The sequence below is a fragment of the Mya arenaria genome, chromosome 6 (assembly GCF_026914265.1).
Source record: "Mya arenaria isolate MELC-2E11 chromosome 6, ASM2691426v1".
NCBI classification, from domain to species: Eukaryota; Metazoa; Mollusca; class Bivalvia; order Myida; family Myidae; genus Mya; species Mya arenaria.
Window position 1 is genome coordinate 57,306,580 of NC_069127.1, and position 18,054 is coordinate 57,324,633.

General features: G+C 33.8%; 1 protein-coding gene across 2 annotated transcripts in view; it reads right to left on the bottom strand.

Moving 5' to 3' along the window:
* Nucleotides 1-1,429: 1,429 nt before the first annotated feature.
* The window catches only part of LOC128238855 (uncharacterized), a 45,874-nt gene continuing 29,249 nt past the window's right edge, over nt 1,430-18,054 (bottom strand). For both annotated transcript variants that reach the window (XM_052955141.1, XM_052955140.1), the window contains exons 18-21: nt 17,023-17,174; nt 13,650-13,806; nt 8,562-8,702; nt 1,430-7,798 (exon numbers count right to left, since the gene is read on the bottom strand). In XM_052955141.1, the coding sequence (XP_052811101.1) occupies nt 7,376-7,798; nt 8,562-8,702; nt 13,650-13,806; nt 17,023-17,174 (873 nt within the window). In that variant the 3' untranslated portion in view covers nt 1,430-7,375. The remainder of the gene's footprint in view (nt 7,799-8,561; nt 8,703-13,649; nt 13,807-17,022; nt 17,175-18,054) is intronic.

Genomic DNA, 18,054 nt, shown 5'->3' on the forward strand with positions numbered 1-18,054 from the left:
GGGGGGTCACTTATAGAAGGCTTAAACTAGGCCTTTAACATCAATGTTGTTAACTTTTAAAACTCTCGTGATTTGCAGTACAACACCAACTCAAATGCATGATGGTACAGTCAAACCCCATTGGCTTGAACTAACTTGGCTCGATTTCCTTGTTGACTCAAACTAACTTGGCTCGATTTCCTTGTTGGCTCAAACTGGCTTGGCTCGATTTCGTTGTTGGCTCAAACTGGCTTGGCTCGATTTCCTCATTGGCTCAAACTCGATGGACCAATTCTTTACACAGAAGGGAAGCAAATTCTGCTTGGCTTGAACTCCTCAATGCTCAATGTGATTTTCACCAGTCTGCGTGAGTTCAAGCCAATGGAACAAAACCTTATATAGACACTTGGTTGATGGTTCTGAACTTTGTTGAAGTTAAATCATTGTTAACGTCATCGTTGTTAACTTTGAAATCTTTACCATTCCATAAGTTTCATAAACACAATTGTAATCTGCATTACTTCTAACAAATATAACATGTATATAACTGTTTTGGATGAGCTTTTTGTTTTTTTAATATATCATTATCATAAAAAAAATCTTCAAAATCAAAAGTTAACAACTCTGTTGTTAACAAATGTGTTAACTTTAAGTTCTGAACACAAGGACTATTAATAATGATTATAAAAATAAATCAAAGAAATTTGCATCATTAAAAACATTCGTAAGAACTATAATGATCACCATTCAGAACTTCAAAATTTCATTTTCATATTCAGGTTCAAATTGTTTAAAAACAGCATCTTCTGAAATTGCATATTCATTATTAAAAAAAAAAGCTTTGAAACATACAATTCCACTTAATAGGATGACAATATGACACAAGATATATCAACGAACAGGGATGCAATTAATACCATTCTTTGCATATTAACATAACACATTAACTTAATATTCAATTTAAAATAGAATGTCGGGTTCAAACGTTCAAAAATTTCAAGTTTCAAATATTCACAAAAATTCAAAATAATAATACAATTCCATTCCTCGAAATATAGAAACCCAACACTGACACGTTGCACACTTTAAATTGATTCATCAACTGCAATAACGGCTTATCAGCATATTATTTCAAAAGCTTTTTACGTCTTTTGGCAATATTTGGATGAAATAATACATTATTATGCTTGTGTTACATAATTGGTAACTGTATCTGACATTTAAGAAACTAATGAGTTTTTAAACACTCATTAATTCTCATATCTGCTAACATTACTTTTTTGGCAATATACTTGAGTGTATAAACACTTAGGCCAAAGAGATTTATCTTTTAAGTTATCATCCCTTCCAGTCCATCAGTAGCACCTCGGGCCACACAAATTTAATGATTTGTTTGTTGAAATTTAGGGAAGAATACTTGGAGCGAGCAAGCGAAATAAAAATTAACAAGAATATTTTCCCATTTATTTTAAAATTAAGATGCGATAGAAAACAACAACATTGTGTCATAGACCATTCTCGTACACCAGAGTGATGATGCTACGCCTACGAAATTAGCGGCAAAACAGCATATTGTTTAGTGCTCAATAATTAAGTATGCTTAATGTAATGAGGGTTTTGATTGGTTGACGATGATATATGAAAATATATAAATATAGTTTTGCACTCAATTTTGCAGGGATTGAATCAAAGGTTAGATATATCATTATCAAACCTCTGATAAATGAGAATGGTCATAGACTTATGTAATAAAATGTCTTTGTTTTATCTGATACATAAAAACAATTATTTTACATGGCTTCACAAGAAAGCATGTTATAGCACTTTTTTCCTTTTCTGAATAATAAATGTGGAAAATCTTACAAAGGAAATAACAATTTGTGGGGACCACAGCTACCCATTTGGTTGATTGCTCAGAACTGTGTTAAAGTTAACAACCTTGTTAACATCATTGTTAACTTTAAAATATTTACTGCTCTGGAAGTTTAATGGATACACTTGTGATCTGCAGTATTTATATCAAGATTTAAGACAACTGTATTCATTTTATATAGATATATAACTAAAACATCAACCATTTCATGTTTAAAATTTAACAACAATGTTGCCAATCATGTTGTGAACTTCAAAAAAGTTCTGAACAATGGGCCTAATATTTGAAAATATATTTGCCCTCGAAAAGATGTTTTGGAAAAGTATGAAAAACAGCGCCAAACTGAAGTTTTTCAAATAAACCTACAAAAGTTGCCCAATTTATATATAAAACCTGGGACAAGAAATAACAAAAAAATATATGTTGCTCCGGCCTAAATGGACACTAAACAATTCTACCAAGCAGATTGATAGACAGCTAACCGCAAGATATCATTACATACAAAATATTTGATACAGTAAAACTGCTAAAATGATAAATATCTTGTTTCCTTTTTAACATATTTATATCATGCCTTTCACAGCCTTTTATGACTAGATTTAATACAACCCAAAAAGTATTCCTCGTAAAAAATAAAATCCTTCTATATGGAGTGTCTCCAAAGTCATCTTAGTGGCAGCTGTCAAAAAAACAAAATTTCTCATTATTCAAATTATAAAAGCCGGTCAAAATCAAAATGGCTGTGTCTATGTCATGGTTACTGGCAAAAATGGATATATGACTTGTAAGCACGAAATGATCAAATGAAAAACGAATAAAAATAATTTTATATCTGCAAAACATTTCTCATTGATGCACAAAATAATAGGTACATACAGCCAATATACTGCGGTGTAAATAAAAAAAAAACACTAATATTTAATATATATTAATCTACATGTTAAACATATTGCTATCCAATAATAAACATTATTCACTCGACTAGTTCAAAAACACATTCATAAGTGGCTGTATCAACCAGACATGATATTTTTTATGAATAAACAAAATACACGATATATACATATATATTATCATATTATTATAACACCTTGTTTCTAGTTAAATATAACTAACAAATATTTTTCTATATTACACATGTGTAATATAACAACATCACTCTGCATGTTTGTAAACAATTTAATTAGAAAAACATATTGATTAATCTGTAACATTCCAGCAAGTCATACGTTTATTTCTGATTTTGCTTTCAAGATGAAAATTTATTTGAACTAGATGCAAAATGGTGACATGTCGAGCCTGATGAAAGCCTTTGACAGACATAATACTTTTCCATGCAATTGCAACACAGAATAACATCACGCCTCAGCATGGTGAACCTTCATGGCAAGTTTTATGAAAATCCTATCATGCATGGTCAGGATACAGGCTGGACAAAAATCAGTACAACCTTTGAACTTTTAACTTGACCTTTAAGGAACAGACTCTGGGTATTGTAGCGACACGCTGCCTCATCATAGTGAACATTGATGGCAAATCTTTTGAAAATCATATAATACATGGTAACGAAACAGCGTGGACAAATATCAGATCAACCTTTGACCTATCACTTGACCTTGACCTTTGAGGTACAGACCCGGGTCTTCACAGTGCGCGACACGCCACCTTATCATTGCGAGTCTTCATGGCAAGTTTTTTGAAAATCCTATGATGCATGGTCAAGATACAGCCTTCCAAAGGATCATTTCAAGCTATGCTGTTTAACTGTGAACTTGATCTTTGCTGTACAGACCTGTGTCTTGTGGGTGACACACCACATCATCATGGTGAACCTTCATGACAAGTTTTTTTTGTAATTTTTGTAATCCTATAATGCATGGTCAAGATACAGCCTTCAGTCCGGAAAGACGGACGCACATACAAGGAACTGCCATTTTGACAATTATGTTTCACTCAACGCAAGAGGGCCCCACAATTAAGTAGTAAATTTTTCATTCTAATCTGAGGAGGAAAATGTGATATTTCCTCTTGATTTCATGAAAAACAATTTAAATTCTTAAAATCTTAAACAGGCAATGATGTCATGAACATATTGCAAAATATGACATCATCAACAGTGTGTGATGTCACCATATAAAAGAAAGCAAATTTCAATATAAGTATGTTTATGTTGTAATTTCTTACTGGATATCATCTCAGCCTTCTTTCTACTTATAAAGGGAATTTGATATTTTGTTTTAAAGCTGCACTCTCGCAGATTGAACTTATTTTTGGTCTTGGAACAAGCCAATTTTTGCGAATTTCCATGGAAACCAGTTATATAAGACTGTTGACAAAAAATTAGATTGCAGCTTTTTATATTTAATTTAAAAATATGATGTTTTATGCATTTTTTTCTAAACTGTTGTTAACGGTTCAAGCCATAAAACATTAATTTTCAAACAGAAATATGAAATCCATGCTCTGATTTTTTTGTCAGCAATCTTATATCATTGATTTGCAGATATTTACGAAAAAATTTGCTCTTTCCAAGACAAAAAATAAAAAAGTTGTAAAAATGGTATATCTGTGAGAGTGCAGCTTTAAATTCTTCTGGGTACTATTTTTCTGCAATGCATGTAGCGCATAAAATAGCACAGCTTTGTCAGTTTGTGGTATTCGGTTAATTATCAGCGCAGGCAAAACAAGAAGGTATTTTATGTTATTTATTGTCAGAAAATGGAATGTGATAGGGACTCATCATCAGTTTATACGCAATTTTATTCATTTCAACCATAAATTCGCTTCCTGACAAATTTTAAAAACCTGTTGAATGAAATTGTGTATCATATGATGACTCCTCACAATTCCTATAATTTATATATATATATATGGCTCCAACATGAATGACGGAACACCATTAGTCTAGGTGACGCAGTGACCACAATCATATTGAAATAAGACCCATATAAAAAAGAAGTGCATTTAACAAAACATGAGCGATTCACATCAAAGAGACCAACGAGAACATTTCTGCATTCTTCACAATTCCATAAATATTCTGATGAATAGTTATGCCGAAATGTTTAAGTTAATAAACTTTACGTGTTTGTGTCAGGTTTTATTTTATTCATGACATATTCTGCAAATTCATAATGTTCAAGTTCTTTACAGCCCGATACAATGGGCCTTTTTCTACTTCAGCAGTAGTACCCTGTCCCTCTTCTGCAGCATCCCTTTTCTTTTCAAAACCTGGATTTAACCTCAATATATATATACCGGTATATATCATCATTTTACCATAATATGGTAAAATGATGATATATATATATATATATTATCTAGTCAATACAGCCAGTTATGTTTTACACACACAATAATCAAACATTTATTTGACACTAAAGCACTAAGATGCTAATCAATTAACAAAGAGCCGATTGTTCCGAACTTTAAGAAAGTTAACAGCGTTCTTAACTACATCGTTGTTAACTGTGAAATATTTTATGATGCACTCATAAAGCTGCATAAAAGAAGTGAAAAATTTGCCTCAAATCTTGTTAGAATTACTGCAGATCACTCGTGTATCCATGAAACTTCCATAGCAGTAATGATTTTAAAGTTAACAAAGTTGATGTTAACAACATTGTCATCCTTCACAAAGTTCTGAACAATCGGCCCAAGTCATTTATATAAATACCTAACATACATCGTTTTATCAAAAGCACCAAAAGGGGTTTAAAAAAATGGATCAGAACTGGCAGAAATGGGTGATAGAGATTTTTATATTTTCTAAATTTCTAATCCTCAGTTTTGGGTATCATATCATGAATGTTTCAAACCAAACAAATATGTGAATTACCTAAAATGTACCCCATGATCTTTCTTACATACAACACAAAAGGATTCACAGTTCTATTTTTAGTAACAAAACTATGATGTCATATAATTTGCTTATGTCATATTCATTTAACTATAACGCCCATTTTTGCTTGATGATGTTCAAATGATGTTTGGTTCACACAATTTTCATTGGAGACATTGGCACTAATAATTGAAAGAAACCAAAGGTTATGAATACCTTAAGAACTGAGCAACTAAAATATATATAAATAGTTTGAACTTTAACTTTTTAATTGCTTCAACACAAACTTCACGAGTGGATTGCTCATTCGGAACTCCTTGTACATTTTCCATTGAAAACCATTTCAGATGTATATGGCCGGTTAACAATCTCAGAACTCTTAACATTTAACTACGCTGCAAGAAGATCGCTTAGTAATCTCAATCCAGAATTTAACAATTTAATGACATCACTCCTGGGAATCTTAATTATTTATGCAATAATACGCTTCACTGACAATCAATTTAAACTTAGATACACATAATACAAGTAAAAACACTATAATTTATTAATTATATTATTTAAAAAATTCAAAGTACTTCAATTGATGTATCGATATACATCTGAGGTTATTTTCGATGGAAAATGGCCGAGGAGTTCTGAATGGTTAATTGCTTAGTGGAGGAAGGGACACAACTCCGCATTAGTTTCATAGTTTTCATTCAAATGTTTCATTTGACACTAAAAGCACTAATTCACAAGTTATTTAAATTAAGCACAATGTCACATATATGTAAAGCACTTTATACTCCAATGCTGCTTTGCTCTGCGGATCAAAAGTCACATGTCCACATAACTTTGGTCGCTTTCCATGACATATATCATTTGATACTACATGTGTATAGCACTAATCCGATTGTTATTCAAATGAAGCACAATGTTACAAACATGTTAAGTACCCTATACCACAATGCTGTTTTACTCCGCAGATCAAGAGACACAAGTCCACATAACTTAGCTTTTGCTCACAAATTTCATATAACAATTCAGCATTAATTCACAAGTAAATTTAACCAAGCACAATGTCACAAATATCTCAAGAACAACACTGCCATTTTGCTCCGCAGATGAAGAGACACAAGTACACATATCTTTGTTAGCTCTTGCTCACATATTCTATATGACACTAAATCTAATTGCGCTAATATGCAAGTAATTAAAACCATGTACACTGTTCAACATAATAACCACAAGCTGGAGTCAGTACCCTTATGCTCCATGGAACAAGGGACATAACTCAATACACTCTTTGGTCACACTTGTATTGTTATGTGTTAAACATGATTTTGTACGAGTATTGTCAATGTACCAGGTTTCCTGTGAATATTTTGATCCATGATTAATGGTAATGGAGTTGTCTTTCCCTGACGATGAAGCTTCCATCATGTGAATATCTCTTAACAGTTTCCAAGTCATGGCCATGGATGAAATTAACACAACTGAAGTCATCAATGTAATGATAATCTTGCGAGAATCTCATCTTTAAGTGTTCAAAAAAACAGATGAGCTGAAAATGAGAGTAGTGGCCAACCTCAGATTTCATCTGAATTACACACTGAAACCATGTTTAATCATACATTTTGAAAGACTTCTGGAGTATACATCTTGACTATTGTCTAAGCCAAGCAGTAGGTCAAGTTTCATCACCTATCGTCTGGTTGGTAAGCTCTTAGAGGAAGTTTCGTTACCATCATCCAAATTCCGGAATATAAACCAACGAGAGCGAGTGCCTGACTGGTATATGAACTACCAAATAACAGATAAATTGTGTGTACTGGAACAAGGAACACAACCACTTGCTCGGAGAGTAATAATTTACCCTCCCACAATAGACCCCAAAGGATGTAATATGTTGGAAGAGTGGCAAAAATTGTAATAACTTCCAAGAATCCTCGAAGAAATGAAACTCCGCCTGTCGACCACATGTCACTATGAATGACGCTGGATAATAAGAGAACACAGAGGCTCATAAACATTGTTGGTACGATTTGGTTGTCCTGTCGTATGTTATTCAGGAGCCGTTTATCTCTTTGTAAGCATAGCAGAATAAGGCTAGCCCCGCAGCACTGAAATACAGAGAAACATGTGTTTTACATAGCTAAAAGACTATCTTATATCATTAACAACAGTGTCCAGAGCAAAAGCCGCAGAGCAAATGCAACAGAGCAAGTGCTACAGAGCAAGTGCCACAGACCAAATGCCAACCTTCATCTCTTGTTGGTATTTCCATTGAACAAGGGAAAATAAGTCAGAGTTATAGGGCTTGGTACATGTGTGCATATTACCTCTGGCAACATGGGCACCAAGTTTCATTTGAATATTTTGAACCGTTTTTTGAGTTATGACTCAGGTTAAAGTTTGCCCATCAACAACATCAAGACTATGACACTACCTTAACTTTTTTCTTCAAAAAACAACAACAGGCAAACTAAAATATAGTAATTGCATTATACATGTTAATATCCAACAAAGTACTATAAGTGGATGCCAAAACTTATCAACTTTCTTAGTCGAGCCTAACAAATAACTCTACAAACATTTTGATGAGAGTAATGAGTCTTGCTACACACATTTATCATTGCCGTTTCTAACATAACATGTCTACCAAGTTTCATAAGATTATCAGGAAGGGCTTCTTGATATTGAAGTAGATTCTGCTGACAATGAAGCTGCTGACACCAAGGGTCGTCAGTTTTATCAAGAAACATATTAACTAAAATCAGCCTTTAAAACATTCTGCAAATAAACCTATTTGTTACTTTATGATGAACAGCCGTTTATTTTACAATCAAGAAGTTTATATCTAAATTGTTGGACTACAATATATACCCAGATATCATTAAGAAGCCCTCGTGCAGGTGACTGTATGCAGGCAAAAAGGAACGTCAGCATGCATGCAATGTTCCCCATCAATGGTAACTGTGGCAGTGATTTCTCCCCGCGTCCCGACACCAGCGGAATACATAGATCCTGATATGAGAAGGTTACGATATACTAAATTGTCAAATAAGACTTAATACGTGCAAGCATGAGAGTCAGGGCACAATGTCGCCCATCAATGGAAACTTAGGCAGTGATTTCTCCCCACGTCCCAACTAAATTGTCAAAATAAGACTGTAAATGTTCGAACAGGAAAGTTGGCAATCAATGGTAACTTGGGCAGTGATTCCTCTCCGCGTTCTGACACCAGCAACATAATACATCATTACTGGAATGAGAAGGTTACGATATATCAAATTGCTAATTTAAGATAGTACAATTCCAAACAAAAAAGATAACTGTTCAAAAGGATCTTCACTTAACCAGTGAAACAAACATTTGAATGTTGACAATTTTCATTTTTTTAACTGTCACACTAAAAAAACAGTAGGGTCAGCTCATATTGAGGTAGGGCCGAGTAACCCAAACCAGAAGTGATTTTTGTAAGGCCTTATAATGAATTATGTTTACAGATAGTGTTTCATAACACCTGTTACATATCAATGTCATGATGATCAAGTGGTACAGACCTTGACGAGCAATCCGGACGTCCTGGGATCAAAACAAACTACTATCTTTTTCATTTCCTTTTCATTATATATATTTTATTTCCCTTTTTAAGAATATATTTTATTTCAAACTTTCATGCTTGTTCAGCAAAATGTTTTTTTAATATTTTTTTCAAATGTCTCGTATTTGATAACTTATATACTGCAGCCTATGGGCGTCTAATAAAACATCATATTACATATAGATATCTTGTTGCTCTTGTTTGCGGTTTCATTTATTTTCAAGCCCTTGACCTTCTTGAAAACACCTGTATACTTATACTTAGGCCTAAAAAAATATTCATTTGGTTCGGGTTACCCGACCCTACCTTAGAAGTAGACCCTACTCTTTTTATAGTCAGTTGGTAAGGTGTTTTTTACGAATGTGTTTTAATTTGTAGTTTTAAACCTTTAAAGCTTCATACAGAAGATAACTTTAACATTATTATCCAATAATGATAATTACGTTCTTATAAAAAGAAAGAAAAAAAAAGCCTACCTACCCTACCAGTTTTTGAATGGGATGTAACCCTAGCCAAACTAATTTTTGTTTGGCCTTAGATAGATGAGCCTTCTTCATGGACAGATTTGCTTATCTTTCAATTTTTACTCCCAGTGTCACAGATGCAGAATTATTGTATTACTGTTTTAAAGCTACACTTTCACAGATTGAACGATTTCACATCTTTTTTTATTTTTTGTCTTAAAATCAGCTGAATTTGGCATCAGTGTTTTCAAATCAGTAATAGAATAACACGTGTCAATAAAACAGATCTCATTTTTCTGAAAAACTGCCAAAATTTTCATTTTTCTTAGAGCTGTAAATCATCAATTTTAGTGGGTAAATATTAAGAACTGGGATCTGATCTTTTATCATCAGTCTTATATCAGCGGTTTTCAGACATTTAGGCAAAATAAAGCTCATTCCAAGACAAAAAATTTAAGAGTTGTCAAAACGTTCAATCTGTGAGAGCGCAGCTTTAAGGAAAAATATCTCATGGAAATAAACAAGAAGGTCTAGACATAGAGGATGGTGGTAACATGGATAATTATCATATTTATTAGTAACTGATATAATGATAATGTTCATTTAAACAAGGTTATATGTATTAATTTTCTTTACAGCTGTATAAAATATATACTTGACATTAGGATTGGTAAGAAAATCTGTAATACAAAAAATCCATATCCTGCCAGATGAAACTAACGCCCTAAGTAGACAGAAGGGCATTCGTTTTTTAGCATGAAACAGATGGAAAAATATGAATGTTTTTAACATGCCTGACCCTACCTTGGAAAAAGGCGCTGAGACTACCATTTTCATAGTCAGTTGGTAAGGTGTTATTTTTAATTTGTAGTTTAAAACCTTTAAAGGGGCTGTACTCCATATGATAAAATAGCGAAAAAAAGAAGAAAATTGTCGAAAACTGACATAAACTTGGCATCGATGTGTACAAACCATTGAAACTTACTAACTGAAGTACCACATAGTTAACAATTTATTTAAGTTTAGCAGTTATATGGTGAAATCATTAATGTTCGTGGGCATGAAATTTCGTGGTTTGCCGAAAAAAAAACAATTTCGTGGGTACTTAAATTCGTGGATTTTCATTTTTGAAATAAAAAATCGAAGATGCGATCGTCTGCATAATATCCACGCACTGGCCCGTGATTTCCGTCTTCTACGTCACTCGGTTTATGACACTCGCTAATGTGGTACGACATGCCAATTAGTGCATATACCCATGTCACTTATCGATTTAATTGGGAATAAATGTAATAAAAGAAGATGTACCCTGATCATAAGTACAGATAGGGGAAGCCATTTAATGCCAATTAAGAATTTTGCAAACTGTGAAAACACCGAAAAGGTGCGTATATTGTCACGTTCGGTGCTTAGTAACCTTCAATGTACTAGTAATCGATTAATTATTTCATTTAATAAAAAAATCGAGTACAGACACTCATCACGCACATCTTGTAAACTTGGAGATTTTCATTAACAGCACACGTTTAAACACGTGCTTATAACTGTCATTTGCTGCATAAAACACATTTAATTGATTTGGTTCATTAAGATAACTTTGATACCATTCTCAAATGATGACAATTACATTCTTATATAAAGCCTTATAAAAAAGAAAAGAAACAAACCCTACCTATCTTACATGTTTTTGAATGGGATGTAACCTTAACCAAACCATTTTATTTTTTTGGCCTTAAATAGTTGAGCCTTCTTGCACATGGACAAATTTGCTTATCTTTCAATTTTTACTCCTTATGTCACAGATGCAGAATTATTGTATTACTATAAAGCTGCACAGCTTTTTCATTTTTGGTCTCAGAATCAGCTGACTTTGGCGTCAGTGTTTTCAAAATGAAATAAAAATTTGAGGAAAGAAACCGATGCCAAATAAGAAAAACAACTCGCCGGTTGAATAGATGATTGCTTTAAACCATATACAATCGATTGTTGCCCATTTCAGGCCCAACCAATCAATTTTCAATTATAATCGATCATTAGAACATCACTTTACTTTACAGCTCAATGTTCTTTATTAATGTTCAAGTACATGCTGTTTTGGTAGATATGGCATCTTTGACAGATTCTATGAGAATTACAATGGTTTATGATGACAGAAATCTTTACATTTAACTACCCTGCAAGTAGATCACGTAGTAGTTTCAATTACTCTTTACTCTTGGGAATCATAATTATTCATTCAATAATACACTTCATCAGCAATCATTTCAAACTTTGTAATAAAAATACACAGTAAAACACTACAATTATTTGGTATTTTACAAACTACTTCTATCAATGAACAAGCAAACATCCGAGGTTGTTTTCGATTGAAAATGGCCGAGATGTTCTGAATGTATGTATGAAAGTCATATTTCTCAAAAATCTGAATATTACAAAAACCCTTTTATTTGTGTATGCTTTCAACATACATGCAATATCCCATGGCGGCAGGGAAAACAATCAGCTAGATTTTATTTTGAGTGACAAAAAATTACTACATAATTATGTACTCCAAAACAGTAACTTTCATTTAAAAACATTTTGATTAATGAGAATCCCCCTAGTTGAGAGCAAAATTCCCTTGTTTCTGATCAAAAATCCCCCCTAGTTGAGGGCAAAATTCCCTTGTTTCTGATCAAAAATCCCCCCTAGTTGAGGGCAAAATTCCCTTGTTTCTGATCAAAATCCCCCTAGTTGAGGGCAAAATTCCCTGATTTTCGGATCAAAATCCCCCTTGTTGAGGGCAAATTCCCTTGTTTCTGATCAAAATCCCCCTAGTTGAGGGCAAAATTCCCTTGTTTCTGATCAAAAATCCCCCTGAGTTGAGGGTAAAATTCCCTTGTTTCTGATCAAAATCCCCCTAGTTGAGGGCAAAATTCCCCGATTTTCTGATCAAAATCCCCCTTGTTGAGGGCAAAATTCCCTGATTTTCTGATCAATATCCCGTAGGAAGTCTTAAAGAAATATGGCCTGTATGGTTAATTTGAATGTAAGCAACTTTCCATCAAATGACAACTCATATTCATATTTCTTACAATCTAGAATTTGCGAATGATAAATTTCCTCAAATATATTAACGGTCAAATGTAAGGAACAGAATTAATTGCAAGTAAAACTGCTCACCATTTTTACCATGGTATAGGGGAGGTAACTGTATTTTTTTTTCAATTTTCATCAATGAAAATTATACACACATTTTTTGCAAGGGAACTAAATCTTGTACCATCTACACAAATAAATTCTGACGGAAATGGCCATTCAAAGTATTAAGAATTTTATTTATGAAATTGTGTTTAAGTCACTTACTGAATTAAAAGTTTTTATTCTCAAATTCTATATATATACCTGTTTCTTAGTTTAAACTTGATTTTTTTTACAAAAAGAAAATTTATTTTCATATATATTCTATTATAGAAATCGCAAAATTAAAAATTTTCACAGTTGAAATGATCTACAATTCCAAAGAAAACTTTTTTAGGCTATTATTTTCAACCACCTCTATCCAAAACTCATGAAAATAGCAACAAACCAATGGCCAAATACTTTAATTTAATTTGCACAATTTTTTGTTTCTACCAGCACAAGTCAGTTTGTTTTGTTGTTTTATCAGTTGAAAAGGGAAATAAAACAATTATTTAGGCCACAGATATAGGGATTGCTGTATGGGTGCATATTGTCTGTGGCAACATGTTAACCAACTTTCATGAAAACATCTTAAACGTTTGTTTAATCAATATGGCCAACGCCAAGGTAAAAGCTTTGCTCATTATGACGACAACACTATGGCTATTACAATACCTCGACTTCTTTTCTTCAAAACACTAACAAGCTGAAAACGGCAAATGAGATTGACTTCTTTATTACCTGTGTTGTACTGAGTACTTTTAGAGAAAAGCTGACAACTGCTGTGGTGACAGTGAACAGTTTCCAAGCAGGAAGTGACATCAGAGCCTCACTTTCAGCAGAGAATCCCACATCCATAAATAGCAACATCGCTGAGAGAAGCCCCAGGCAGCCACATCTGTAAAAGAATACCTGCATGTCAAAGAAAGTCAACATAACTTTTATTAAACATAATCGATGCATGCATTATTCTATGAAAATGAATACGCTCAGTCATTTTAGGGAGCTTTTTGGAGAGCATTCACATGGAAAAAAATAAATGCTAAATTCATTAATTTTGAAATTCTGCATGATTCTCTGAATTACTCACATATGTTAACATAAAAATACTAATAATATCCTAGTTCACTTAAATGAAGTAAAAGTATCATAGGTATCTTAAATTATTGCCTAAATTTTACGAAATTATTCAACATATTAAGAGTATGACATTCATTACAGTAATAAACATGAAGCTAGTTGTTCACAGGGATGATAACAGAGCCAAGTTGCCAATCCTGAAAATGTCTGCGTGGGGTTCAGGGGGCCGCTTAAGGCCACCGATGGGTCCAGGGCAAAGCCCTGGTGGGGGGAAAGGGGGGCAAAGCCCCCCGAAGCTTTCAGTTTTTCAGGGATTCTAATACCCTTTTTTGCCTTAGAATAGTGTTTACTTATACTTCCCATAAAACTCAACTGGCTATGATCAAATGCCTGTGTATGAACAGTCTACACTGTGTGATGTTTGATTTATAATAATGAACAACATATCAATTATCATGCTTGCAAATGATTATTGTAAAAGTGTTTTTTATTCAATTTTTATGTATCATAAAGAGTATTAAATCCATTTTCTGCACATTTGATGGGAATATAATGTTATTAATTAATATATATATTATTCCAAGTAATATCCAAACGGGACTTAAATGCTTTGGCAGCGTAGCCGTTGTGGACATGGTGGACTTTGGCATATTCTGGTCCCCAAGCCAGATTTTCCCCTCATGGTGTTACATGAGTCCAGTAGCACACAAACTAGATTGTCCCACAGCAGTTTAAGTCTCTCAAACAGGCTTTCAAATTCCATGAAAATTGATTCAGAATCAGCCCTTGTGATTTTTAAGGAGGCCAAATGTCTTAACACTATTTCTTTCTCTATAGCAGAAATATAGCTGCAACAGTTTTCTCATTGTTTGTGTTTGTTGACTTGTCTTAGTTGAAACAAAACCGAAATCCATTAACTCCTCCACATGTTCATCATTGAAATGGCTAGCCACTCCTTAAGTCATCTTGTATGATGCTGTACACCTTTGAAGTTTTAATTCACTGAGAGCTTTTGTATCCTTGGCAAGTGTTTTAAGTAAGACACACTACTGTGGTGCCAGGGAGCATGTTCAGCCATTAATCCAAGTATCATGGCCTCTGGATTGAATTGTTAGTCATTGACAGGAACAACTGGATGCACTGGCTGAGGTGTCTGTTCATCCCTGACTTTTGTAACCATAAACATACTTGGAAATACAAATTACAACTATAGAATTTAAATTTCACTCAAACTGGGTCCTCAAGAAGTTTTGTTGAACTGTCTCAAATAGAAAATAAAACAAGAGATGTTAGTGAAACATTTATGCCCCCTTGGGAGCCAAATTGTTAGTAGGATTTGGACACTTAAATAAAATATGGACAATCAGAAAACCTTTTTTCAGCTTACAGTCACACTGACCTTGACCTTTGACCCACTGACCTCAAAATCAATAGGGTTCATCTGCTGGTCATGACCAATAAGCCTACCTAGTATGAGGTCCCTGGGTCAAAGCGTTCTCAAGTTATTGATCGGAAACCGTTTTTCATGTTAAGGTCACACTGACCTTGACCTTTGACCCACTGACCTCAAAATCAATAGGGTTCATCTGCTGGTCATGACCAATACACCTACCAAGTATGAGGTTCCTGGGTCAAAGCGTTCTCAAGTTATTGATCGGAAACCGTTTTTCATGTAAAGGTCACACTGACCTTGACCTTTGACCCACTGACCTCAAAATCAATAGGGTTCATCTGCTGGTGATGACCAATACACATACCAAGTATGAGGTCCCTCGGTCAAAGCGTTCTCAAGTTATTGATCGGAAACCATTTGGTATTCCGACCGACCGACAGACAGACAGACCGACCGACATGTGCAAAACAATATACCCCACTTTTTTCAAAAGGGGGCATAATGACTGCCTCTACGTAATATATATTACTACTACAAAATATTTATTCTTTTTTTTTAAATTTGAACCAAACCAATTTTCATTTGAACCTTAAAGGTCAACAGCCACTTCTTATTGAGAACAATGCTTCAAACATTATGAGAATAATAAAGAAACGGCTTACAGCGTAAACTTCCATCGGCCAAATAAAATTTGTAAAATAAAAATCGATTATTATGACACAATCCGAATCGTGATGTCCGAAATAATGCTACATGCGCAAAATCCATTCTCAGTCTGATTACTTTCTATTAACTTAAAAAAAAACGTTTCGGAATTTCTCTTAAAAAAATGGCAAATATACCCTTAAGATCGACGAATCGATGTTTTTAGAAGTAGGTGGCGGTCGTTTATTTTCCAATTTTCCAATACTCGTTTATTCGTCTTCTGTCAAATCCGGATATGACCATCCGGATACTGTCTTCTAGTCCCATCGGTAATTTCCGTAATCACCGGATGCTATCTTAACCAATCATATAGCTCGATTGCCAAGACGAAAATAGGTTCGTTAATTTCCGGCTTTACACTTCCGGAAAACTCACCTTTCGTACCCATATTGTTCGAACTGAGCTCGAATCGCTCCCTGTACCCCTCCCCCCCCAGAAACAACTCAACGGATTTACATTAATCTCAAAATCGATCCGTGAGGCCTTAAATCCGGAATTCCGGATTAATCCGGAATTTTATCATCCCTGTGTTCATCAACCATCAATTGACTAATAAATGATAAAGTTATATTTTGTCACATGGCAACATAATCTAACAGACGACTTTGACCACCCCATGTTGACAAACATCCTCTGACAAGTGACAAGGAAGAGGAATTCTCCCATTCCAGTCAAGTTAATTTCAAACTGAATCCTGGTCTAGTGACATACAAGTAGGTGTCTGACTTTCACCAAATGGATGTGGATTTAATCCCCACCAGGGAAACTTTCTCGAATCCTCTCAAAATGGACACCATTACTTGCTTCTCCGGAGGAAACAGATTGGAATATGATTCTACAAGCTATAGTCTTACATCACAACTGAGCTCAAAGATATGAGTGATTTTTAAAGCTATTGTCATCACCAAAACAACTAAATTAATTCAAAACTCCTACAAGAAGAGAAGCCATTTCTCCAGCTGTTTTTGCACGATGTCAAGTTTCACAAATATGAACATCATAGTGGTGAGACAGATGCACGCTGGGATGTAGATCATCATTCGAAACAACATGGCCGACGCTGGTGTCTCTTCTGAGTAGGCGTAGAGCTGAAACATGTTTTAGAAGCTGAGACCAGGTACCTAACGCTGTTGGTTGTACTTGTCTTATAGTTAAAGAATGAACAAAATAATTAATACCAATATCAAATATTCATATTTCATCTAGACCATGAGAACATTTATCAAAGACAATAACCAATGTTTAAAGATTAATAAAGATAATATCAAAATGTTTTGATTTAACTATAAAATATCTATGACGAATTGTAAATGAAATAATTTCAATCTACATGTATTAAAGGGACTTGACAGCAGATAATACAACTGAAAGAAAAAGAGAAAACTTACATAAGATTGATATCGTTGTGTACAATGCATTGAATCTTAATTTCTGTTGTATCATATCGCTTTCAACACATGTATCGTTCAAAGTTTTGCATATTTTCTAAGTTGAAAATTTATTGGGTTAGTCTACCACGTAAATCCTGATTAATTTAAAAATAAAGTCGAAATGTGTATCTGTACTAATCACGTGACTTTCACATGCTCAATATACACACTAAAAACCTGGAAACTATTATTCGCTACTTTCAAACAGGTAAACTCAGCTAAGACAGCGACAAAATATTATTTTTATCACGTAAAATAATGTATTATCGGCCTCATACTAGTTGAATATCAACAATTCTAGTCATGTTTTAAGGAAATACTGTATTTGCCAATTTTGGAGCCATCTGGTGTCTAGTCCCTTTAATAAAAAGTAATTAATAACATCTGATTCATACAAAACTTTTAAGGTAATCAATCCATCATTGCTACAAAAATTCCTACTGGTAAAGTTTCATTTGAAAGTTTCAAAAGTTCAAAGTTTTCACCTAAAGCTTTTTTTATAAAGACATTAAGTTATTAAATATGTAACTATATATAA